Raw genomic sequence first — 26,226 nt, 5'->3', positions numbered from 1 at the left:
GGACTTGTGATTTCATTGGTAGGGTCGCAACCCATACTTTAAGAAGTGCTGAAAAAAAAAGTTACTGAAGGGGTCTCCAGTGGAAAAGTTTTAAGAAGCCCTGGATAGAGAACTCCTAGGTGAGGAAACTTTTGCCCATGGTGTCCCCCATCGGACTGTGAACTCCTTGAAATCTGTATCTCCAGCTCTTAGCTTAGTAGCTGGCATAGAGGCGGCACTTAATAAATGCTTGTTGATTGCAGGTCAGCATCTTCATTTCCATTTGTAGTTTTAGAAAGTTGCTTAGAGCATTGAGAGGTTAAATAACTCCTACATCTAGCGTGTGTGTCAGAGAGAACTTGAACACCTCTCCTAGGCTTTAAGTCCATCTCTCGATCCACTATGTACATCACACTGACTCCCTTGACTCTAAATTATATATACAATGTGTAACAATGTGACTCCTTACCTTTCCAATCTTCTTACACACCTTATTACCCTCCCTCCCCCTCCCCCCCACCAGGAACTCTGCTATCCTGTCACTCTGTTCTTCCTGCTGTTGCTCAAACAAGAAACTCCATCTTCCAACTTCTGGCATATATGTGTGTGCATATATGTATGCACACACATGTGTAATATACATACATAGAGACACACCCACATAGACAACACCTGAATCGTTAACCAGCCATACTCAGTTTACAAAGCTCCTAAACTCTCCCTTCAATTAATTGTGCAGGGATGGCTCATCTTTGGATATTTTTCCAGTCTTCCACACTCCTCCCCCTTCACCTTCAGCCGGGATCTCCACCCACCCACCCAATATGCACAACTCCCCCTCCCCACTTCCCATGCCCTACGCCATAATCCACTAACCTTACACACCCTCACCATCAGCTTTACTCACTCACTCACCACTTGGGATGGACAATCACGTTCCGTCACACACACTCACACCCAACCACGTGTCCCGTCCCTCTCCCCGCCTCCCTGCCCAGAGGGATGCTGGCTGCCTAGCTAGGCTAGGGGCCCCCGCCGGGGCATCACATGAGACTACCCGCCTTAGGCTAGAGGGAGGGGGCACCCAGGAGCCCGCGGACGGGGATTGGCAGCGGTGGGGATGCCGGCCGGCCTCAGGGAACACACACCCTCCAGTGGCAGCCAATAGGCGGCGGGCAGGGCGCGGGCGCGTCAGAGGAAGGCCGAGGGGCGGGCTCAGCTCTCAATGAGCCACATTGTTGCGCGAAACTCCAGCGAGAGCAAGAGGACCTCCCGAACCCTCCACCGTAGTCGCCACGGCCGCGGGACTTAGAGAGAAAAGGCAAAGAGCGAAGCGAGGCAGGAAGCACCGGGGGATCCAGACACGCGGGGAGCCCAGAGTGGCAGTTTTACCTTCGATGAATTAATTAGTCGCGCCTCCCATCCTGAGTTTCACCGTCTGATCTGTTGTTCCTTAAGTAACTCGTGTTTCTTACGGGCCAGTGCTGCAGTTGCTAAACCGGAGGCGCTCGGTTTGAGCTCGGGTTTTGTTGAGATTATTTGGTGGCGGTCTATTACTTATAACTGAAATAGTGTACCTGTTTAGCGAACGCTGCCTATTGAACTAAAAAAAATTTGGGGGGGGGGGGTGAGGCGACCAGATTTCAAACTTTTAACTCCTTCCCCTACCCTTCCATCCCTTTGCTCCATCATTTAAGTTGCCCCGAGCCCTCTTTCGATTTGAGGCATCAAGAGAGCGGATTTTTGCCTCTGGTCCAGTTGCGATTGAGCGTTTGGGACTCCACAATCGGCCTCATCCACGCGCGCCCACTTGTCGGTTAGATCCACGGCGCCTTCGCCTCCACCTCACTTCTGTCCTAAAACAGGATCCGACTAGCCCACTCGGGAACAGCTGGAACATGATAGCTTCGCATCTGCTCGCTTACTTCTTCACGGAACTCAACCATGACCAAGTGCAGAAGGTAAGGCGAGGGTCGGGGAGGGCTTGCCCCCCAACAGGTAGAAGACTATTTCTACCTCTTCTCATCCTCTCCCTCCGGGGCTGCCAGTCCCCCGGGGACTGAGAGATATCACCTCTTTTACCCTCGGTTGCCCGGGTTTTTCTAATCCGCTCCCAGTGGCTTGGGAGCTGGAGCCCTGTCCAGGACTCATTTTACTCGGGGCAGCTGTCCAATTCCGAGCAGTTTGGCGGTGGACCGACCCCTCCAGCCCTTCTTCTTTCCCCCCACACTGCCCCAGGGAGCCGGAAAAGACTACTTCACTGCTGGGAAACTCCTCCGCCGAAGCCACGTCCGCTTAACGAAGTCCGGGGGTGTGCGCGCACTTGGGTGGATAGGAGGGCTAGTGTGTGTCTGCGCGGGAGCGCGTGTGATTTCGGACTCTCTCTGTGTGTGTAGTATGTGTGTGTATGTGCACGTGTGTGTGCGTGTACGTGTACACGTACGAACACAGCTGGGGTGGATTTCCCTCCCCCATGTCCAGCCCAGAAGGTCAGGCACACACTTTTTCACTTTTGGAGGGGCCATGCCTTTGCGCACGTGGTTTGGGAGCCCACCAGCAGAACTACGGGAGGGGTTAGGAAAGCCTCGCTTCCTCCTCAGGCGTGCTGTATAGGTAGAGAAAAAGTTCAGGGAGGACTCAGCCCACGTTCGAGAGTCTGTGCCTGTCCCGGTCCAGACTTGGGCGGGTTGCTTTGGCGGGTGGGGCGCGACGGGGACTTGGTTGGCCCCGGTGCGTGTGGATTAGAGGGGAGGAAACTTCTCCCTTTTAAGTTCCTCTAAATGTCTGGTGTATATTTCTCCGCCCTACTCGTAGCTGTTCTCCTCTACTCCACTGGGAGGGCCCTCCAGCTTGGTATTCCACGTCAAAGGATTTGGCGTCATTTAAGTGCCCTTCACTTTATTTAAACTAACTCAAAGAAAACGGGGACGAGCTCTAAGTTGGCCTATGTTGTCCATCTGTAGTGACTGTTGGGTTAGGGGTTAGGAGGCGGGGTGAACTAAAGGAGGATGGTCCTACTGCCCCCTCTGTCTAGCCACCTATGTTCGGAAAGCCTCACCCCATTTACCCCCACTTTCAGCTCATCAACATCTTTTGGCTCTTTCTCATTTCACTTCTGTAAAGGTGGAGAGCGAGAGGGCAGGACATAAAAGAAACTATCTAGATTTAAAAGTTAGTTTCCAAAGGTTTCTAGGGAAGGTCTCCACCTCCAGGATTTTGTGACGGCAGTGTTGAAATACTTTTCTGCCTTCTTGGCACCCCTGTCGATAGTCTCAGTTACCCCAGCTGTGGAACTGGCCAAAGGTCTTTAGAATTGTCTCTGGACCCTTCTTTATAGAGTTTCGATGGATTTACATGAAAAAAGCCTTTTTGCTAACCTCTAGGCTGTTGCTGGGCCTCCCCTCCACCAGGCCTGTGGGGGTGACATAAAGCCCTCTCCCCCAGTTCAAGAATTTAGAATGCGCCTTGGCTTGGCGGCTCTAGTGCGAGGGAGGACTTTGGACTTATCTTGCTCCAGAGCTTGGGGTTGGGGGTAGGGATGGGGAATGAGTGGAGTGATTGATGGTGTGCAGGGACTGAATGAACCAATGCGTATTGGTTCAGAATCACAGTCTAGCGACTGGAGAGCACGCTTTTTAGGGAAGGGGGGTGGGGCAGAGAAGAAAGACAAACTTTTACACGTCAAATAGTTTGTCTACCTAAGACATTCCTTGAGCTTTAGTGAAACAGACCCACGTGCTTGGGTGCCAGTTGTTAGAGAGTCTGCGCTTACAGAAATCCCAAATCAGGTACTCAGGAGAGCAGGTGGGTGAAAGGCACTCATCTAAGAGTATAAAAGCAAAATAAAATGGGACCATCTAAAATCTTGTTCCTGGAACTCTGACAAAATCACCCTGCAAATAAACCACACCATGACAAGGCCTGGGTTTGGAAAAGCAACAGAAGAAAGGAGTGTTTTTGCTGAGCTTTACTTGTACTTATAAGTAGTACTTACCCACAACTCACTGTTGGAATGTAGCTTTAGGAAAACAGTGATTCCACCCCCTGCTCAGCTCTTTTAATATCCTTTTATTGAAACAGTCTATGAGCAAGCTTGCCTTTGCCAAGATCTCGAGGACTATCTGTCTGCCCGGGAAGGAGAGGAGCCATTTGAGTTGTGCCTTGGAGTAATTTTTTTTCTTAAGCTTTGCTAATGAATTGGTAAAGACAAAGTTGAAAAAGGGAAGAAATATTATCCTCTCGGAGGTCACTCCAGCTTGAAGAATATTCCCAACCCCAAAGCATTTGGCATCATTTAGAGTACCTTTTGCTTTATTTAAATTCCTACCCTTTGGGAATATAAATGAATTTGTATTCCTAATGGGAGATAGTGGAAAGAGCATTGGAATGGGAGTTTAGAGAGATCTGGCTGTGGCTGTGTCACTAAATTATCTTCCCTTTAACTTTTCTTAAACCTGTTTCCTTATCCTGACAAAACTAAAACATATCCTGAAAACTATTATATAACTATAAGGTGCTATTATTAGTCTCTCTGGGTTGCTCTTAGCCCCTCTGGGCCTCAGTTTCCTCATCTGTAAAATTAGAGAGTTGGACTAGATGGCCTTTAAGGTCTTTTGCATCCCTAGTTCCATGATCCTCTTAGCTTTATCTGAAAAATGAAGATATTGAATTAAATGATTTCTCAAGTCCCTTCAAGTCCAGCTCTAAAGTTTTTGATCTTTAGGTTCTATAATCTTTGAAGTCCTTTTCTCTTTGAAGTCTCTTCTGTCCTCCTCTCCCAATGTCACTTTACTGGTATCCACCACCATTACTTCATCTTATCCAGACTAGGGCTATAGGAAGAAAGGTCTTGCTTTCAAGCTGCTGCCAGACCAGTTTTTTAAATTAATTTATTTTTAGTTTGAAACATTCACTTCTATAAGATTTTGAGTTTTAAATTTTCTCCTCTTTCCCATCTGATGTAGACCCTGTTACATATACATTCGTATTAAACATATCTTCACATTATTCATGTTGTAAAGAAGAATTAGAACCAATGGGAGGAATCAAGAGAAAGAAGAAATAAAGCAAAACAGCAACAAAAAAAGAGAGCAAATAGTGTGCTTCCATCTGCTTTCAGACCTGCAAGTTCTTTCTCTGGCTGTGGATAGCGTTTTCCATCATGAGTCTTTTGGAGTAGTCAGTCATCAAACAATGTGGCTGTTACTGTGCCAGACCAATTTTTGATGTCCCCAGGGTCTGGTCATGTCACTCCTCCATCACCAATCCTCCTTGGCCCCCAAAGGCCTGCACAGTAAAGTCTAAATTGAAGGGCCTGGTACTCTAAGCCCTTCAAAATCTGCCACAAAACACCTTCCCCTCCCCCAAACTGAGGTTTTGCCAGTTAAGTGATTGTCCAAGCCCAGGAAGGATAATTAGCAGCTGGGACTAGAAGTCTGGTCACCTGATGTTTCATGGTAGAAACTCTTTTATTTACTTATCTTTGTGTTGTATCTCCCCTGGAGAATATAAACTGCTTAAGGGCAGGGATTGCTTCATTTTTTTTTTCTAGTATCCCTGATTCCTATATCTTTACTTCCAATAGCTGGATGCCTTAAATGCTTGCTTGCTTTCCAACTTATTTAACACCAATTCCTTACTTGGTTTAGCCAAACACTAGTTTGTGTCCCTAAACTTGTAGCTGTCATGTTTTTGCCCACACTGTTTCTAAGCCTGGAATGTTCTCCCTTCCCTTATTTTCCTACTGTCCCTTAGATCTAATTCATAAATGACACCTGTTTTGTGAAGTTTTTCCTGGTTTTCTCAGTTGATAACAACTTTCAGCTTTCATGTAGCACTTGGTTAGCACCTTCCGTGTGTGTGTGTGTGTGTGTGTGTGTGTGTGTGTGTGTGTGTGTGTTTACGTTTACATATATGCATATATATATATATATACACATAAAATAGTTTATCTGTGTGTGTATTCTTCCCAATAGCCATGAAATACAGAGTATATTGTTCATTTTTGTATCTTCAGTGGCTGTATAGTGTATAGACATAGAATTAATACTTGAATGTTTCTTGAATTGAACGAGGATAGGAAAGCCATCCTCTCTAAATGACTTCCAGTGCCTATCACAGTGTTCCATACATAACAGGCTCTCAATACTGAGTTTTGAATTGCTGAGTTTGAATTTAAAAATCCTTTGTTTCTACCAGTACCACCAATTGATCATTTCTCTCATTTTTTTGAAGTTAAAAATCAGTAAATGACCTAAGTGGCATTGGACTAATAGACTGTTTATTTTCTATAGAACTCTTATAACTGATCACTTTCAGCTCCTCAGTAGCCTTATGAAGGTGGAGAAGGGGGTGATGTCTGGTGGGCCCCACTTGTAATCTCCATGTGCTGGAGAAAGAGACACAGGCCTTTAAAATTTCTTTCCAACAAGTGGTTATTTCAGCAGCTATGTTATTTGGGGCTACATTCCAGTGGCTGCAATAGTTGTAGGGAGCCACATTTCACACGTGTTCAAGTGTTCCTCCGTCCCTCTGCCATTCATCCAGATAGCTCTTGCTCTCCTGACTAAAACTGTTTTAAAGAGCATTTTAAAGCTTGAAGCCATTAAAGAGATACATGTGTACGTGCATGCATGCATATATACATACACATGTATGTGTGTATCATTTGGCTTGTAATCACTCTAAGGAGGCTTAGATGTGTTTTCTCACTTCAATGATAACTTCTTTTGCTGTTAAAACAACGAATAGCAATAGTGGCAGGAGGGCTGGCCACAGGCACAGACTGGTTTAGTCTATAGGCAAGGACCTAATAAATAGCTCCTATCTGTGCTTTGAAGTTTATAAAACACATTCCTAACAACAACCCAACAAGAAGCTAGACAGTCCAACTTTCATTAATCCCATTCTTTATACAAAGGAGGAAACTGAGGTTCAGAGATTGAATGACATCCACCACTGTCCAGGGTCAGTCTGAAACCAAGTTCTTCTGACTCCCAAGTCCCTTGTTGTCTCTTCTGCTACATCATTGTCCCTCAGAGGCTTGGGAAAGAATCATCTGAATGAATGAATGAATGAATGAATAAAGCATTTATGAAGGGCTTATGTGTAAAGAACCTTAGTAAGCCTTGGCGATACATATGTATCAATCCCTACTGTCAAGGAGCTGATGTTCTAATGGAGAAGACAATACATACAGGCAGGCTTCAGCTGGAAGTGAAATGGGCAAAGCTCTGTGGTCCGGAGGAGGAAGCCAGGGCAAAGCAGATGTTACTACCTCTTCTTGAATGTCATTTTCACCGATAAAATCATATCAGTTTCTGATGTTGAGCCATTTGACAGTGCCAGGAAATTTGATAGCAAGGACTGACTCTTTTTTCTGTGGCTTCAATAGATGGGGCTGTAGTACATGTAAGAACAGTTTGCCAGGTTGCATCTCTACATGGTTTGCTTCCTAGAGAGATGGTTTCTGGCCACTGAGCTGGAAGCGTTGCTCTTCCCCAAGACTCTTGAACTCAAGGTCCTGGTCTTTCTCCATCATGGTGTGAGGGGAAATATATGGTGGTCAAGGTGGAGGTGGTGTTTTGAGTTACTTGGTACATGTTGCTTCCTGCCTTTCTCTCAGAGGTTCCTGCTGCTTTTTACCTAGGCTGGCTGACGGGCCTTTTGGGTGGAAATTGGTTAGCAAGTGGGGGGGATGGCTGGCCCATTACTCCACAGGAGTTGCTTTTCCAGATATTGGTTCTGAAGTCTGGGCATTTGCTCCATCAAGGCTCCAGCCCTCTACTGACTTAAAATTGCCGTTGTTAAGATTAATACACTAAGCAGAGGGGCAGCTAGATGGCACAATGAGCAGAACACCAGCCCTGGAGTCAGGAGGACCTGAGTTCAAATGCAGCCTCAGACACTTACACACTTACTAGCTGTGTGACCTTGGGCAAGTCACTTAACCCCAATTCTCGTGCCCTCCCCTCTCCAAAACCAAACAAAAAAATAGATTAAGCAGAGCATTTCCAGAATATCATCTGAGAGCTCTCTTTTTTGGGAGGGGGAGGGAGAGTGGGTAGGTTCATATTCCCTTTTATTTATCTATTTGAAAAACCACACATATGCACAGCTTAATAATTGTAATCACGTAGAAATTTCCCATAGTTCCACAATGATTTTCATTGGTTTCTAGATGTACTAGTATTGGAAACAACACTGCATTCATTTGGTAAGTAACTTTCAAGAACCCTAAGGCATATTCAAAACTAATGCTTGACTGAACACAAGAGTGTACTTCAGCTTAGCATGCAGGGGTGGGGAACCTGTGCCCTAGAGGCCACATGTGGCTTTCTAGGTCCTTGGTTGCAGCCTTTTGACTGAGTCTAACTTTTACAGAACAATCCTTTTATTAAGGGGATTTGTTCTGTGAAGTTTGGTTTCATGTGGTTCCCCACCCCTACCATTGGACTCCTCATGGAGACAAAATTTTCTTCATATTGAAAGAGTCAAATAATGTAACCGCTAAACTCTGAAATTTCTTTTTGTTCTGTGGTACCTAGTACCATAGTATTATCCATTTGACAGCATAATACATTGCTTCATGTTATTAGATGTTAATATATATTTATATATTCAATCTCTTAGCATAACAAATGGCTTCATATTATTAGAGAAATATTCATGTCAATGCAAATTTAAACTTTCCTGATCCCCCCTCAGAAGCTAATATTTCCTTTGCCCCAATTATCTTGTCTTTTGCATATATTTAAATGTGCACGTATTTTTTTGCTCTGGATAATGGAGACTCCTTGTGACCAGGGGCTGTTTCCTTTCTATACCCCCACTTGGCACAATGCTAGAAAGATAGTAGCTGCTTAAGAAATGCTTTTTGATTGACTGGCTCATTGATTGAATTATACTATAATGGGAGCGCTTTGCTAAATCTCTACCGGCAACATTCTTATGTGTTTGAGCAGGGCCTTGAAGGCTAGTCAAAAGGATCCAAACAAATGACTAAAGCACAGTGCATTGAATTCCTGATATCCAAGCCTAGGAGCAGGGACCATGCCATTTTTCTACATAGTCATTTAACATTGTTAAATGTTGACTGTTAACCTTGTTAATTGTTGAATTCAGTCATGTAAGCTCCAAATAGGAGATTTTTTTGATTGGGTGTTGGGTGAGTAGGTCATTGAGGTTTCCAGTTTTGGTTCTTTCACCAGTTATCTATGTGACTTCAGACAAATCAAGAAACCTTTCTCTCAACCTCAGTTTATTTATAAAATAATATACTACATCACAGGGTTACTGTGTAGATGGGTAAGAGGTTGATGTGAAAGTACTTTGTAAGCTTTAAACTATATAAACATCACTTATTAATCCTAATCTAAGTGAGTGAAAGTCCTGAAGAAATATCCAGCGTCAGAGGTAAGAAACTTAGTGGCTTCGGATGAACCCAGGGACTTGGAAAAGGATACCCGACTTTGTTTATCTGCCCTTAGTTATTTAAAAATGTTTTATTTATGCCTTTTTGTCTTTACATCGCAGTGATTTATGGGGGAGAAAAAGGCTCCAAAGACCCTTTGCTCCCTCTAATTTGAGTGCTCCTGGGTTTTCAGGAAAAATAGGGAAAGAAGCATTGAATGTGACCTAGTATGTAGCATTCTACCTTAGGCAGTCTCATTACTTTCTGCCAAAGGAGGAGATGCGTTAGGCCATTTGGTCTCAGGATCATTCATTTTTTGTTTTGTTTTGTTTTCAAATACTTGATAATCCGTGACTTTAAAAGGTAGCTTTTGATAACATTTTTCTTGACTTCAGTTCAATAACATGGTTTTTCATTGTCACTGAAGTCAGCAAAATTCGTTTGTATGTTAACACTTTTTTCATTTATGTTTTCAAAACAGTATCATGGTATAGTTGGTGATACTGTGCTATCGGGGAAAGTACTGACTGGACTTGGAAGTTTAGCCCTGGCTTTGCTACTAGCTAGCTGGGTGACTGTGGGTAAGTCACTTAACCCTCACTAGGCCTCAGTTTCCTTAGCTGTAAGACAGAGTAAGGTTAGACTAGGTGAGCTCTTCTTAAGTTTCCTTTCAGCACCAAAGAGCTATAAATCTGCCTTAGTTCTGTCACAAAGGAGAAACTCAGAAAGAATCCCAGCTTGCCGTACTGGGCATGGTTCAAAATATTTGGATTCAAAACCTTCCCCCTCTACTTTCTAGTTGCAGCACCTTGGGCAAGTTGCTGCTACTTTTAGCTGGTCCTTGTTTTCTTTATAAAATGAAAGGTTTGGGCTGATCACCTCTAAGGTCCTTTCTAGCACTAAATATATGATTCCAATAGATGTGTTATCTATTTCCTTGGATTTATGAGGCTTTCTTCTTGGTACTACATGGAGTAAGTCAAAGTTGAACTAATTTAATCTAGTGACTAAAATCAGAACAAAAATAGGCTTAAAGAAGGCTTGTGGTGGTTGGAATTTACTTTTCCTTGATGTAAATGTATGCAGAGTCTTACTAAAACCAGAGGTGACATGGAACAGGGCAAAAAAGCATTGGCTCTGGGGTCAGAGGATCCTTAGGAGAGGATTTAGAGCTGGTATGGACCTTAGAAATGACCAATACAACAACCCCCTCATGTTACTGCTGAGGGAATTGATGCCCAGAGAATAGAGATGACTTTCCCAAGGTCACACAGCTTTGAGGGGGGATTTGAACTTAAGCTATCTGACTCCAAGGGACCAGGAGCACTCAAGAAACCCAACTTACTCTTTTGGATTTAAGAATTTGCTTGATCATGCTTGTTACCTCTAGTTTCTTCCTTTGGGGTGGGTATGTTTTGTAGAGGCAGCTTGACAGATCCCTGTGGATGGATTGTGTTGTGGTACCTGGTCATGGTCATTTATTATCTCAGGACTTCCCTACAGTGAACTATAATAGAGCCTGGCCCACCTCAAGGCTAAGGTGAGCTCCAAATTTAAGTTTGGCTGCTTCCCCCTATAGGCCAGACAGGTGTACAGTGCCTCTTGTCTGGTCATTTCAGTTCAAATTCAACAACATCTAAGTGCCAGCTCTGTGCTCAGTAGTTTTTACCCTCAAAGGAATTTATAATGTAGCAGAAGAGGGTGACATGTACTTGTACAAAGCGCTCCAAGTTAGAAAGTGGCTCAAGCGTGCTGGAGAGGCTTGGAGCCTTTTATCGTTGGCCTTGCCCAACCAGGGGGCTCTTAAGTGTGGAGGCAGAATTCGTTTTTTTGAATTGGTTGATTATAGCCTGCACTTGGTAGTTAAATAGCCCAAGTGGATCCTCAACCCCAGGGTTCTAGGTCACTCCTTCCTTACTCCTGGCCAGACAGCATTTAGTTTGTGCAATGAATGACTCAGGAATCTTGGCCTCTTTCCTAGGGGATTGGCAGGCTGAGTCCCAGTTCACCTAAAGTGCTGCCCTAATTTAGGGGTGTTGAAGCTTTTTGCACTTTTATCTGTGGACTTCTACCTCCCAAGTACCAATCCTGTGAACCTCTCTTTGCAGGGAGGGTAGAATAGATGATTGGCAGTGACAGAAGTCACCCAGCAGGCCATCAGCAGAGCTGGGGAAAAGAGGCAGGGGTTGTTTAATGTCCTGGGCCTAATCCAGCTGGTCACCCCCATCACCCCCATTGGAGCCACTGCTTTACCAGGAGTGGTCCCTCATTCCAATCCCACAATTTGGTGGGATTCTGTAGCTGGAACAGACTTTTTAGCCTTTCTTGTGAAATTGCCAGCTTAGCTGTTGGGTGAAGAAAAGAAGAGAAATTATCAGAAGAGTCTTAATGAGGGGTAAAATCAGTTTAAAGCTGCCATTTTCCTTTACCATGTTGTTTGTCTATATTGGATATTTTCCCTTTTGGCCACTCTTCCCTCCAACCATGCTTGTTTCTCAACTTATCCACTAGGTTTTTCCAGACATGCCCCATCCAAATTATTCCAGTAACCTCCTTTGTTTTTTTTTCTTTTTCACACACACACACACACACACACATGCACACACATGCGCGCGCACACCCTTGATCAGTTACGTATAATGCTTGGTATACCGCCAGGTGGTTGTGTTTGCCTTTGAGTTTCGTAGATTTATGTTTGTATCACTTAAACATAGAATCTGAAGCTGAAAGGGACCTTAGAGATCCTCTCATCCATCTTCCCCACCATGCTTTACAAATGAGGAAACTGAGCCCCAGAGAGAGGGGGAGGGACTGTACTCAAGGTTACATAGCTAGTAGCATAGTAGGGTGGGTTTGTGGTTCCAATTCAGCTTCCTCACCACTCCACTCTAAATTCTCTTTCTATGAAGCATAAATTAGTGTCTGTCTGAGCTCCCCTAGAGCCACCAACTTTTATTTTAAGAACATAAATTAATTCAGTATTACAGAGGGTGTCTTCTACTTAAGCAAAAGAAGCATTGTGAGCCCTCTATCTACAGTCAAAACTGGGTCCAAATCTAAGTTGTGTTTACTGGCTTACTAGCAATGTGCCTTGAAAAAGTTGCCTCCTGTGTATGGGCCTCAGTTTCCTCATCTGTAAAGTGAATTCTCATTCCTTTGCCATAACAATCCCTACAAACCTCCTTATGCAATGGTGGCTCAGTTGGTTGAGGCATCTGATGAACATGCCCTTGACCTTTGCTCTGTCCCTCTCTTTTCCCTCTGCTAAACTAAAATGTATCTGATTGTAAGCCCCTTGAGGGAAGGGATCATGTCTTAAGACATTATGTTTCTATACCTACAATCTCTTAACCCCTCCTCCCAACAAACATATATACCCTTCCCTCTGTGCCTAGTGCATTGCTGTCTTTGGAAACAGTTCAATAAATATTTGTGGTTGGTTCAGATTTCATTTGAGTCATTATGGAGCCCAAGTGGCTTTTTTTCCCTAACCTCATACCTAGCCTGTCCATTGCTCTTCAGTCCACATGTGGACTATTCTGTTGCAGTCCCATAAAATCCAATCATTTTATTGGCTGGGCCACATGTGTGATGATATCATTTAAGTTTTTCTGTATTTTACACATTGTCACACAGCAGCTTAAGTTCTTTCTACTCAGGGCCATTAAGTGCACACAGTACTCTGTTTAGGGGCCACATGTTTAAGGTTCCCATGTAGCTCCCATGGTCCAGGGCTCACCAATCTTAATCCATTCTAGACCCTTAACTTCCTCTTTATGTTGCTGGATGAAATCTGTATGAAACATGATGCTGCAGACAGTGAGAACTGGATTAACAGGAAACTGTGTGACTCATGGATGGTTGTAATAGGATCTTGGAGGACTGCCCCACATTATAGCTCTGTCATCTCCACACCTAAACAGCCACCCTAGCTTAGCCTGTGACCGATGTGGTATGGCAGAGTTGGAATCATGGAGATGAGGGAGGGATTAGCCCAGGATAAAGAAGTACTAGTCTTACCATCTGAAGGGGATTGAGACTAAAGTTAGGATTTTTATACTGGTGTTTTAGGTCAAGGGGCTTAAAAACATCGTGGGGTGTGTGTGTGTGTGTGTGCGTGTGTGCGCGCGCGCGCATGTGCGTGCAGCGCGCTCACATGCACTGTTCCTGGTTGTCATTCTCCCTTTTATTATCAGAAGCATCTGGTATTTTCTTGGCAACTTTACAGTGTAAACTTGCTGCTATTTGCATAGCCCTGTCTCTTGAAGAGTTTGTCCATGTGTCATTAAAAGGGTACCTTGTCTTAGAACTGCCAGGCTTTATCCTGAATGGGTGACCCCAGCCTTGTGATTAGAACAGAAGTTAGTCATCAGGATGTACTCCATTCTGCCAGGGCAGGGACTTAGCATTGAACTTCCCTTAGCTTTTCCCTGCCTTAGGTTCTAAGCTTAGTTCAAAGAATCAATAAAAAACAAACAAAACCCTGCATATCAGCCAGTTTCATTAGTAACTTTAATCCTTTGGAAGCTCTGGCTAGGTAGATTATATTTTATCTAGATTTTTGGATTTCTTTTTCTTTCCAAGAACTCAAGGGAATTTGAATTCATGTATCTGGCACCTGGAAGGTGCTCTAGAAGATAGCTAATCTAATCCCTTAATATTAAGGACAGGACAGTTCTGCCTCAAGACCGGTTAAATGTGACCAGTCTAAGGTCACAGGTACTACCTGGCAGAATCAGGGCTCTGACATTGACTTTTGAGATTTCAAGTTCATCAGCCTTTCCATTATACTATGCTGTCTCATATTCTAAGCTCCCTAACAACTATAGTAAATAGCATAATATTCGTTAAATTGTATAATGTTATGTATGTTACATTATGTAATATATGATACACAGTATAACACGGTGTAATACACAATCTGTCATATACAATTTCAATGTATATATTGTGTTTATTATATAAAATGTATAACGTAGTAGATTACAATGTTATAACATATATGATAATATACATTTGAGTATAGTTATATTTTAGGAAATTTTAATTTTTAATAAAATATGATATTATACACAATTATACATAATATGTTATAAATATATGTGTACATATATACATGTGTGTTTGTTGTTCAGTTGTTTTCAGTTGTGTCTGACTCTTTGTGACCCCTTCCATTTCAGCTCATTTTACAGATGATGAAACTGAGGCAAACAGGGTTAGGTGACTTACCCAGGGTTGCACAGCTAGTAAGTTTCTGAGGCCAGATTTGAACTCAGATGTCTTCCTGACACCAAGCCTGGCACTTCATCTGTTGCAACTTCTAGCTGTTGCTAAATGAAGTATAAATATACATTTATTAAATTATTAAATATAACCAATATATTATCTATTTAGTATATTTATCAAACATATACATTCATGTATATAATATATTTTTATATTTCAGGAACTTAAATCTTTCAAGAATTGTTCTCAATGGCAGAATTCTTCTTTAAAAACTTCTTTTTTTCCTCCCTTCTTCCCTCTCTCACAAAAATAGACCTCATGTAACAAATAATCAGTCAAGTAAACAATTCAATAAAGTGGCTATAACTGGGAAAAAAATGAGGGGGTTGGGCTAGGTGACCTCCAGGTCCCCATATGTTATGTTCTTTCAGTGGATCCTTTTGTGACATTGTTTTCAGACCTTTCTTCATCCAGGTCACCCTCTCTGGACATGCTTTAGCACCTCTGAGTGTTGGGGGTCCATGAACTTGCATGGGAAAAAACTTAATCTTTATTTTCCTTGGTTTCCTTTGTTGTTCTGTACATTTTATTATACTTTAAAACATTATTTAAAATATTATATTTGAAACATTCTGAGAAGGGAGGCCATAAGTTTTGCCAGACAGCTAGAGGGAGAGTCTATGATACACAAGAAGGCTAAGAACCCCTGCTGTAGCCAGGGTGGACCTAACCAAATATAACATAATTAAATATAACATAACCAAAAAGTGCACATACTGGTATAGATAGGAGCCTCACCAGGATAGCATATGAAAAGATTATCACTGCCCTCTTTCTGGTTAGAAGAAAATGTGGGAATTGGAGTTAGGAAGATCTGGGTTTAAACCCTGTTTTTTACCTTTACAAGCTATGTGAAGTTTGGCAAGACAGTTAACCTCTGACCTTTCATTTTTTCCTCTCCAAAAGCAATAATAAATCATAATTTAATTATTTGGGGATAATGATGCCTATATCTCAGTGTTTTTGTGAGGATCAAGTGAGATAATACATGCAAAGTCCTTTGCAAAACCTAAAGGGCCATGTAAATGTCAGTTATTATGACTTGATACCGCAGCCTAAGTTCATGTTAAATTTTTTGGCTGCCATTTGATACTGCCAACTCTTTGAATGTGGTCAGTATCCTTCCCAAAACATGATACTCCAGTTGTATTCTGACCAAGGCACCGTATAGCAGGATTATCACGTCTTTTGTTTGGAACACTATTCTTGTATGAATTTACCCCAAGACCCCATTAGCTCTTTGGCTGCCATAGAACCCTTTTGACTCTGAGCTTGCTGCCCAACAAAAACCCTTGGAGCTTTTCCACACTAATGAATGAAAGCATAAATTGCTTTCTGAGCATATCTCGCTTAACTCATACTTGGGTAGTTGGGTTTTTTTGAATCCAAGTGTCGGATCTTACATAGGTTCCTATTAAGTTGTATCAGTTCATGATTCTAGCTTGTCAAGATCTTTTGAGTCTAGTTTTGCATACAGAACAGTTGATTCTTTGGCTTCTTCACTAAACTCCCACTAAACTAAGTCCCATCATCTCAAAACATCCTGTCAAGCCTCGTTATTCCTACTCCATCACTATCCCCCAATCAGTATCCCAGTATGGTAGAAGCCATAAGTAGGACCAACTTTCCTCCCACATCTCCTCATCCCCACACCACTCCCATTTCAACTTGCTTTTGCATGTTGTCTCCTCCCATTAAATTGTAAGCCTTCTTGAGGCTTAGTTCAGCGTACACCCACCTTCCCATTTTTAAAAATTGAACAACTTTTGTCTGTCTTTAGTCCAGTACCATTTCCGTTTCCTTTGTCAAAAATGGCAGCTCAGCAGTAGAATATTTTTCCCCCAGCTGTCCTGGGCTATAACTTGATTGATCCTGGTAAATTATATTCATTAAGGACACCAAGATGCTCTCTTACTATCACATCACCAAATAGGTTTTTCAATTCCTTGGTAACTTTTTTTGAGTACTTCTGCCAACTTAGAAGATTATTTTCCTCTGTAGAAAAAAGCAGAAGCCAAAAAGGAGTTGAATAGTTTGGCTTTTCTCCCTTAAGCCACAGCTCATCTTGAATTTCCTGACACTTTTTTTTTTTTTAACAAGACAATACTACTCTTGTGTTTGTCTTTTGATACTGGCCTCCTAGCTAATCCTCCCCAAGACACTCAGTCTCCTGACTCTGGGCATTTTCATTGGTTATCCCCCATGCCTGGGATTCTCTTCCCCCTCTCTGCTTCCTGGCTTTCCCCCTTTTTGTAAGAAGTCTTTCTTGATCATCCTCTTTATTGTCATTTTTCTCCAGTTTGTCCTGTATGTGTTTGTGTGTGTGTACATATATATGTTTATATGTGTATATATGTATACATACATAGACACACACACACACACACACACATATATATATATATATTATAATGTCTGTGTCTGTCTATCTAATTTGTATGCTGTCTCCCCTGTTTGTTAGACTGTGAGCTCTAACCACCATCATCAGCCAACTTTCTTTTTAAGTCTTAGATCATGCAATTCTACGTTATGTCTGGATTCTGAAATATACTCTAGTAAGTTCTGGAACACACTCCAGACCAATTTGTGTTCTCCCTCAGCTTATCACAAACTTCAGTTTTTGTGGCCACTGGGTTCCAAGGTTCTGGTTGTTCTTAGTTCACTGGCTGCTTCTTCCTTATTCATCAGAATCAGGTCCTGGATGGCAGTTTCCTCATCACTTCTCTTACCTTTGGAAAGCTGACATTATCTACAAGTAAAAATGTTCCCTGGCTGCTCAGCTTTTAAAAGAGGTAGGCCTTTTGCAGATAATAACAGTCGAAAGTTTTTTTTAACACTTCTGGCCACTGATCCACAGTGTTTCTCAATTGCCATTAAACAGTTTTTCTCCCTAATTATCAAACATTTGTTTTTTCCCCTTTTTTCTACTCCTTTCTACCCACTGAAAAGGGAAAGAAAAGAAGAAAGAAAAACATCACATAAGCACACTAAGGACAAAACAAATTGCTACATTGGTCATATCACAAAATATCAGTCCTATGGAACCATGGCTAACCATTTAGTTGGACGGTTTAATTGAACAGAGTTCATAACGCTTTAAAAATTGTTCATTTTTGTACTGTTGGTGTTCTATATAAATTGTTTTCCTTGTTCTGCTCACTTCACTCTGCTTCATTTTGCATAAATCTCCCCCTGTCTCTTTGAAACCATCTTTCCCCCTCGTTTCTTACAGCACAGTGTAAGAATGTATTCTATTTCATTCCACAATGTGATGTATCCCATTCCCTTCCTATACTACAATTTGTTCTGCCATTCTCTTTTATGTGCTTAAACAGGTTTGCCAAGTGTTCTGTGATGGTCGCATGCTCCAGTGGAGAGAGTGCTGACCTTAAAGGACCCGCGGTTCAGTTGTGACTCAGTCACTTAGAACCTTTGTGATCTTGGGCGAGGCAACCTCTCTGAGCCTGTCAAATAAGCGTTGTGGCAACAGTGACCCTAAGGTTTCTTCTAGCTCCAAATATATCATTCTGTGAGACACTCATAGACCATTAACAGTTAGCAAAGTGACGTTCTCATAGCCGTAGCATTGATTCATCTGGGTACAGCTTCCTGGCCTTTTGTGTTGGCCATAGTGGCTTTTTGTACTTAGGCCACTAGGAAGCTAAGTGAGTAGTTCATACCTTAGTACCTGGAGCCAATTTAAGGCTCAAGAGTGGTTTCAGTACCTTTTAAGGAAAAATGAGTATAGCCTATGAGGAGGAAGGCCCTAGAAAAAGCTAGTCCAGCCTATGAAGCTAGAGATAGTGATCGTACACACCAGCCAAGAACAACTCATTTCTGAATTGGATGTCATTGGTCAGAATGTCAAGCCTCATTCTCATACCATTTCTTTTCCTCTCCTTCCTTTAAACTTTGATCATTATATAGCTTTTATTACCTGTAAAACTCACGTTTCACTTACAAACTTCCTTATACTATAGTTGTGCCTGTTTAATTTCACTATCTATATTATAAATGCCTGGAGGGAAGTCCCCAGTTTACAATTATTTATCTGCCTTGTACATAAGAAGTAAGTGCTAGTTAAATGAAGATAGCTTGAACTTGTTCTGTAGAGCAGATCTAGGGTCATTGGGGAGGGAAGTTGCAGAGAGGTAGATGTAGCCTTGATATAAGCATGTTGACATTTAGAGCCATCCAAAAGTGGAATAGGCATCTTTAGCGGTAGGGCATTCCCTATTGGAAGTCTTGAGATGGAGGGTTAGAGGGACTTCCTGTGTATGAATGGGTTGGATCAGATGGCCTTCCAAAAGTAGAGGCCAAGTATTTTGTCCTTCATTATCACCCATCCTCAACCTCTGAAGATGCTTTAAGTTTAGGATTTTTAGGATGTTTAAGACAAGATTGGGCAAAGTGAACATAATATGATCTGGGGTAGGGTAAGGACTTGTGATTTCACTGGCATAAGGGACTCCACCAATACAGATTGGGATCTTTGTCACTTCTAGAACTGAACAAACACTTGGGGCAATTCTACTCCTCGTGGGTTCAAACCAGATTAAAATATAATTGGGAAATATTTAATAAAGTAAATAAATTCAGTAGAATGTAGATAATGCTAATAGGTGGTTTTTTAAGTCAATATGTGACCCTGAAGGGATCCTTATGTACAGTTTAGTGGCCCCATTTCTATTTGAGGTTCACACAACTGGTTTAGAGCAGCCAGAGGTCAAGTGAAGGCCTGGGATCACAGAGCCAGTGTGCGTCAAGCAGGACCAGAGCCCAGGTCTTCTCCACTTTGAGGCTTTGTATCCATGATGCTACATTGCCTCACCAATATGATCCAAAGAAATCATTTACATATCATTTACTTTTCCTGCTCTTGGTGAAAATAGGTATCATGCAAAAGAATACGGAAATTACTTTTAATTTACCTCTTGTGAATGTCTAGATCTTCACCTAGTGTATTTGCCCCAAGTCTTTATTCCATAGATAATTCTGTCTGTGTCAGTATCTTCCCCTCCTGCATCATAGAGGAAGTAGTCTAGTTCTGGGGTATGCTGTGGGGAAGGAGACAGAGATTACCCAACCAGGAAGTGCTTATCTATTCCTGGCTGCTAGAGAAGTTTCATCTAAATAGGATAGATAAACATAGCTTCCACTACCACTAAAATCTGAAGAAAAAATCTTCCTTCTCCCTCTTAGATGGATGACTCCTTTCTTTCCCTTTTTAGGGTGTAGGTAGAAAGTCTTGAACTTGAACCCTTGGCTGGCTCCAGTGTTTGCCCGGTCAAAGACTGAGCACCTTGTATGGACTGCCGCTGAGCATTGAGATTGAACTGTTGTCTGTTAATTGTGAGGTAGCATGGTAAAGTGTAGGGCCATGCAAAGGTGGCTCTTGTTTTTGTTTTAAATATTAGGCCACATAAACCAAAGAGCCTGCCCTTGTGAATGGAGGGTTTGTCTGGGAGTCAGAGCATTAATAACGTCCTGTCCCTCTGTTAGCCTGGGTGATGCTTGTAGACCTCTGGATTGTTGTGCATCTTCCAAGGACACGCGGCGGGTTTCTTCAGTTGTAATAACTCTTTAACAAGCTTTGATATGCCCATGAGAATCACTTGTGCAGATACTAAGACGGCCTTGCCCAGAAAGCTAAGATAGCAGCTTGCAGGTGGGTGATGAAGGCCTTGCATAAGGCCTTGAAGTGGGCTGACAAGGTCTTGATCTGAGCATTGCAGTGTTCTTCCCGCAGTGCACTTTTTGAGAGAAGGGCCTGTCTCACACTTCTGTCTGCATGCTTCACTCCAAAGTGACATGATAGGAGCAACAGAAAGGATACCATCAGGAACTTCACCAGGCAACCTCAGACAAGAAGGACTTTTGAGTCTAGGAAGATCTAGGTCTCCTGGGTCCAAACTTCAGCTACAGTGGAAGAAACCATCCCAAGCAGAGCAAACTTAGGCCCTATTCTAAAGGGAAAGCCCTTCAGATACTTGAGGACACTTCTCTGATTTTTCTCTTCTCTGAATCCCTTACCAGGTTCTCATGTGGCAGACTCTAAACACACCCTCTTTTTTCCTTAGCTGTTTGGCTCAGTGGATAAAGAGCTAGAACTGAAGTCATGAAATTTGACCTCAGACACTTAGCTGTGTGGTCCTGGGGAAGTCACTTTTCTCTGCCTCTTTTTCTTCAACTGTAAAATGAGGATAATGGTAGCACCTACCTCACAGGGTTGTTGTGGGGCTCAAATAAAATAATGTTTTAAAGCACTATAAGACATTTAATAGATGCTTCTTCCCTTCCTTCTGTCTCCCCACCCTTCCCCCTTTTCTCGGAATGTTCTTCACCTTATCAAGGTATCTTCAGGTCTCATATTCTCTGTTACAAGGATTCTATTGGGTCTGAAGATTCTATGTCCTCTGGTCTAAGGCCCCTTCCAGATTTACCAATGACATGATTCTAGTTGTCTACTCTGTGCTCCTATTTCTGTGACTGATCTGCCCATTTATATCATTTATGATTGAATCCTTTCCAGTGGGTTGAAGAAGGGATGACAAGATTTGCTATTTCCTAACCTTTAGCCTGTTGCTGTTATAACTCATACTGGGGAGTGAAGGCTCCTTAATGAGGTTAAAGCAAGGAGCTGGTTTGTGCAATTTGATCCCAATTAATAAGTAACATTTAATTGGACAAGCTTGATCATAGGCAAGAGTGATGGATTTCAGCTGCAAAGGATTTTAGTTTCCTGCACCAGAGGAAAATTTAATAAGGAGAATTAGCCTGGTGCTGTTATTTCTCGGGTCCTTGTGGAATCTGTTGCTGTTTAGGAAAGGGCAGTTATAAAATAAAACAAGACTTCATGTGATTTTTAACCACAGCATCATTCTAATCCTCATAAATGGTGTGATGGTGGGCATCTTGAGGCTAGGACACCTGGATTTAGTTTATTTCTGAGGTGGCTTAATATCTGGGATACAATGTCAGAAAACCAAAGTGGACTGAGTATCGGTTTTTCCATCTCTAAAATTGGCACAATAACATGCAGTATCTTACAGCGATGCTGTGAATGAAGAAAGTGCTTTATGAACATTTGAAACACCATGAAAGGCAGGCTACTAGCATTACTGATTTGTTGAGTCCTTCCTGAGATTTCCTAACTCTTTTCTGCAAAAATCTTCTGGTACTCAACATACTAGATATCTCCTGGCCCAGGTCTTCAGTCAAATGACTGTAGTAAAGGAAGGAAGGAAAGACGGAAAGAAGGAAGGAAATAAACATCCATAGAGTAGCTTAATCAGTGAAAGAAGAACAATGGATTGAAAATCAGGAGACCCAACATTTTCAATATGAACAAACTCCTGTCTTAGTGTAAAAAAAAAATCATCTCATTGCCCTTCATATAATAACATGAAGGGCTGTGGTAGAAAAGGCACTGGATTTGGAGTCAGCACTGGGCTTTGAACCAGGCTCTCTGTCTTTTTACTGTGTGTGACTCTGAACATCTCGTTTTTCTCCTCTGTAAAATGAGGGGGTTGACTAGATGATTTTTAAACTCTCTACTAGGTCTAAATGACAGAAAATACGAGTGGCAAAGTGCCATACTATGCGTTTAGGAATACGCCTTAAAATCATTTGTATTAATCACAACAGCTTCTAGAAATCAAAAAATACTAATAACACATGTTATTACTATGTTAGTTCAGTAGGTACGTTAACCTCATTTATGATACATAGTCATTTAATGATAGACTCACGTGTTTGGGCCTCAGTTTTTTCATCTGTAAAGAGAGGGGATGGGATTATATGACCTCTAAAATACATTTCAGGAGAGGGCAGCATGGTGTAGTAGGTGGGTGGAGCTGTGGGGTTAGAGTCAGGAAGGAGAACCCGTTCAGACATTTACTAGCTCGTGACTCAGGCCTCAGCCTTGTTTGTTTGCATCTGGAAAGTGGAGAGAAGAATAGTGGTTACCTCACAGGATTGGATAAGGTTCAAATAAGGTAACATATGTAAAGCATTTTGCAAATTTTAAAGCACTAAGGAAATGGTATTATAGCAGCTCTAAATCTGTGTTCCCAGGATCCTGTAATAGCTCAAAGGCCCCTCATGGCTCTGTGACCCACAGATGGGGAGTTACTGCTTTATAGGATTTTCAGTAAGTTCAAAGTTGGAGCCAGTAACAACCAGGGTTTCTTGATGATGAGAGCAGAAGGGAACAGGCATACTGCGTCATGTTCCAGTTCACAAGGTTGAGGAGTCATAGGGACCAGAAATCCTCTCTACGGCAATTCTGACAATGGTCTCATTGGGCCCCTGCTCGAAGACGTCCAAAGAGGGAGAACCAGCCCTTCCTTTGTTGGTTCTACTTTGGGGTAAAGTCTTATTTGTATAAGGAGTCTTGTCTTTGACTTGGCTCATAGGAGGTGCCTCATAAATGGTTTTTTCATTTGTTCATTCTCTAATTCTTTCTGAATAAATGAACTTTATATGATGCAAGTATTTTATATGCAAAGTGCTGGGGAGCTAAAGACAAAATAATGTTAAAGATTTTGTTTTCCAGGCTTTGATTGTTGCCTGTGGGCTTGGTGTGGGGATAGGGTTGAGGGAGGTGGGGTGGGGAGCAGAAGATTTACTGCTGATTTCAGGGGAGAGAGAGAGAGAGAGAGAGAGAGAGAGAGAGAGAGAGAGAGAGTGAGAGAGTGAGTGTGTGTGTGTGTGTGTGTGTGTGTGTGTGTGCACTCGCACACTCGTGTTCTTCCTGGAAAGCAGAGAGAACGTGAAATAGTATAAGATCATGGAGGGTGGGAAATAAAAGACACAGATAGGGCCACTTCTAAAGCCATCCTTGCTTTTCCAGGTCGATCAGTATCTCTATCACATGCGTCTCTCAGATGACACTCTGCAGGAGGTTTCCAAACGGTTCCGAAAGGAGATGGAGAAAGGGCTTGGGGCTGCCAGCCACCCCACAGCGTCTGTGAAAATGCTGCCCACATTTGTGAGATCTACTCCCGATGGAACAGGTAACGAATGAGCTGGAGGATGGAAAGAAGGGGCTATTTCTAGTGTATTCTGTAATAGCTTATTAGTCTAGGGTGTTTTTTCCTTGAGCAGATGAATAGGGACATCTTCTCTAATAAAGGATTTTCCTTTTAGCACAAAGTTAATGAAACCTCACTGTAACATTACTTGCAGAATTCTGTACAAGAGGTTCACCTTGGATTCCGTCCAAAGCCCTGAAGTGATTAAAGAGAAACCTACTTTTCTACAAGGCAGACAGTATAGCATGTTGGAAAGACCACTGGATTTGGAGTCAGAGGCCTGGGGTCAAATCCTGTTAGCTGTGATCTTCATTGAGTCATTTTAAACCTCCAGGTCTCAGTTGCCACCTTCAAAATGAGAAGGTTGGCCTGACTACCAACTCTAAAAGCAACGATTCTGTCTTGGAGGCCATCTATAAAACAGTGCTTTAGAACATGAACTCTACAGTGCCTTTCAGCTCTGAACCTGCTGCTATCTTGTTGACTTAAGGAAAGACATTTCTGGGCTCTGACCCTTGGGAGAAATGGTCCAGGAAGCTTTGGTCTGCTTTTCTTTTTTGAAGGTGTATTTCTACCAAGCATTCCTTAACCCTGCAGTGTTTACTTAAGCCTCTGATGTCTGATAATGTGCTTTTAAAGGATGGGGGTCTGTACTTTGTACAACAACATGCCCAAATAAGGATTCTCTGAGAGCTTGATCCGACCCACTTGCAATGTTTAACACTCATAGGGTCATAACGTTTAAAGCTGGAAAGAACCTTGGTTCTTCGTCTACCTTGTAGACCCGTTTCATGCCTGTCCTCTTTCAGCCTCCCAAAAAAATTACAGATGAAGAAACTTAAGCTCATAGAAGTTTAGTGAGCTTATTCAAAGTTATTGAGCTAGTAAGTAGCTGAGCTGTAATTCAGACTTATGGGAGGCAGGCATTTCGGGTAAAATATGTGATTTGGGGTGGGGGGATGAGTCAGAAGACCTAGATTTTTGTTCCCACCTAGCTTAGCAAATCACTTAACCTCTCCCTGCACAATGATACTAGCACCTAACCCTCCTTGATTGTTAGGAGGATTAAATGAAATGGAAAGTGCTATTTAAATAATTGAATATTAAATAATTACTCTGACTTCATTATTCTTTCCAGTATTCTATACTTCTTTGATCATTTATCTGCTAATCTCAGTGTTCTCTGTCTCTTTCTGTCTTGTCTTTATCTCTTTCTGTCTTGCCTCTGGTTTTCTCTGTCTCTGTCTCAGCTAGCATTTATATATGCTTTCAGGTTTGCAAAGTCCTTCATATACTTTATCTCTAGCTGTCTCTCTCTCTAACTCCCAACTGATGCTCCCTGTGCCCACAAGCTAGGACTTAACATCTGGGCCTTGGGCTTCAGCTGGGTAATTTGGCCTGAGCCTGTCCTCTCTTTCCCCATCTACCCCCACCTCTAGACATACCACACTTTTGGCCTTCTCTGCTGGAGGGAAGGGGGCCTGAGGCTGACTCTCACAGCCTCTTCTTGCAGAAATTTAAAGATTTTTCCATCTTACTTCCTGCTCTTCAGAAAAGTGGGAATTTAATGTATGAACAGGTGGCTTCCAGATTTCTTTTATCTTTCCTGATTTGTACCTTTTAAATGGAGTGGGGCTTTTCCTAGGGAGTGTTATTTACTCTTGGCTGCTAGGTTTACGTCACCGTTTGCAGGACAATGTCAGGAAAGAACACCTGAGAGACTCGGGGTACTTCTAGTCTGACTGTGCCTGCAGGCACAGCTGTGCTAACTCCAGCTCCCTCTAGCTAGAGTTCCCTAACCTTTCCATAAAAGGGGAACTGACTCTTGATTGTATTGTGCCTTGGCAGATAATTGAGAACATTTGCATGAGTTTGGAATGTTTTTGTAACTTTCTTTAGGCCTTCCATCTCTGAAAATAGCGATTTTAAGACATTGTACTCAGAACTACAGATATGAAGATAGTTGAAAAATGGTAGTTCCTTCTCTCCAAAGCTTATACTCTAATAGAACAATATGAATAAGAATAATTGTAATGATAGCTATCATTAAGGTTTGCAAAGTGAACATAGACTATCTCATTTGATCCTCCCCGCCACCTCGTAAAACGCCTCGATGTATACATAAGGAAACTGAGGCAGAGAGAAGGGTCACGTGGCTAGTAAATATCTGAGGGAGGGTTTGACTTCATGTCTTCTGACTCCTACGTCCTGTATTCTATTCCCTCAGCCAAGACATCAAGAGCGCTCTAACTTCATTTGAGGAGGGGAGGGGTCAGTTTCAGGTGGATCATTGCAGGAAGACTTCATGGAAAAGGTGACCCCTAACCTGGGTCTTGAAGGAAAGGAAGAAATTCAGCGGGCCAATGAGGAAAGAGTATTCTAGGCATGAGGGACGATTTGTCCAAATGTGGAAAAGTGGAAGATAAATTATGGAGCTGGAATGGACCTTAGGTCATCTAGCTAAATGTCTTCATGTTACAGATGATGAGGCTTAGAAGAGAGGGTAAGTGGGCA

General features: G+C 42.3%; 1 protein-coding gene across 1 annotated transcript in view; it reads left to right on the top strand.

Annotated features, from left to right (window-relative positions):
- The first annotated feature begins 1,235 nt into the window (after positions 1–1,235).
- HK2 (hexokinase 2) overlaps positions 1,236–26,226 on the top strand; it is an 89,766-nt gene continuing 64,775 nt past the window's right edge. Inside the window, exons 1-2 of the mRNA XM_036751021.1 lie at positions 1,236–1,940; positions 23,532–23,694. Coding sequence (XP_036606916.1) covers positions 1,878–1,940; positions 23,532–23,694 — 226 coding nt within the window. The 5' untranslated portion in view covers positions 1,236–1,877. The remainder of the gene's footprint in view (positions 1,941–23,531; positions 23,695–26,226) is intronic.

Source organism: Trichosurus vulpecula, chromosome 3 (genome assembly GCF_011100635.1).
Source record: "Trichosurus vulpecula isolate mTriVul1 chromosome 3, mTriVul1.pri, whole genome shotgun sequence".
Lineage (NCBI taxonomy): Eukaryota > Metazoa > Chordata > Mammalia > Diprotodontia > Phalangeridae > Trichosurus > Trichosurus vulpecula.
Note: the sequence above shows the minus strand (reverse complement) of the source record. Positions and strands in the feature narration are given on the sequence as shown.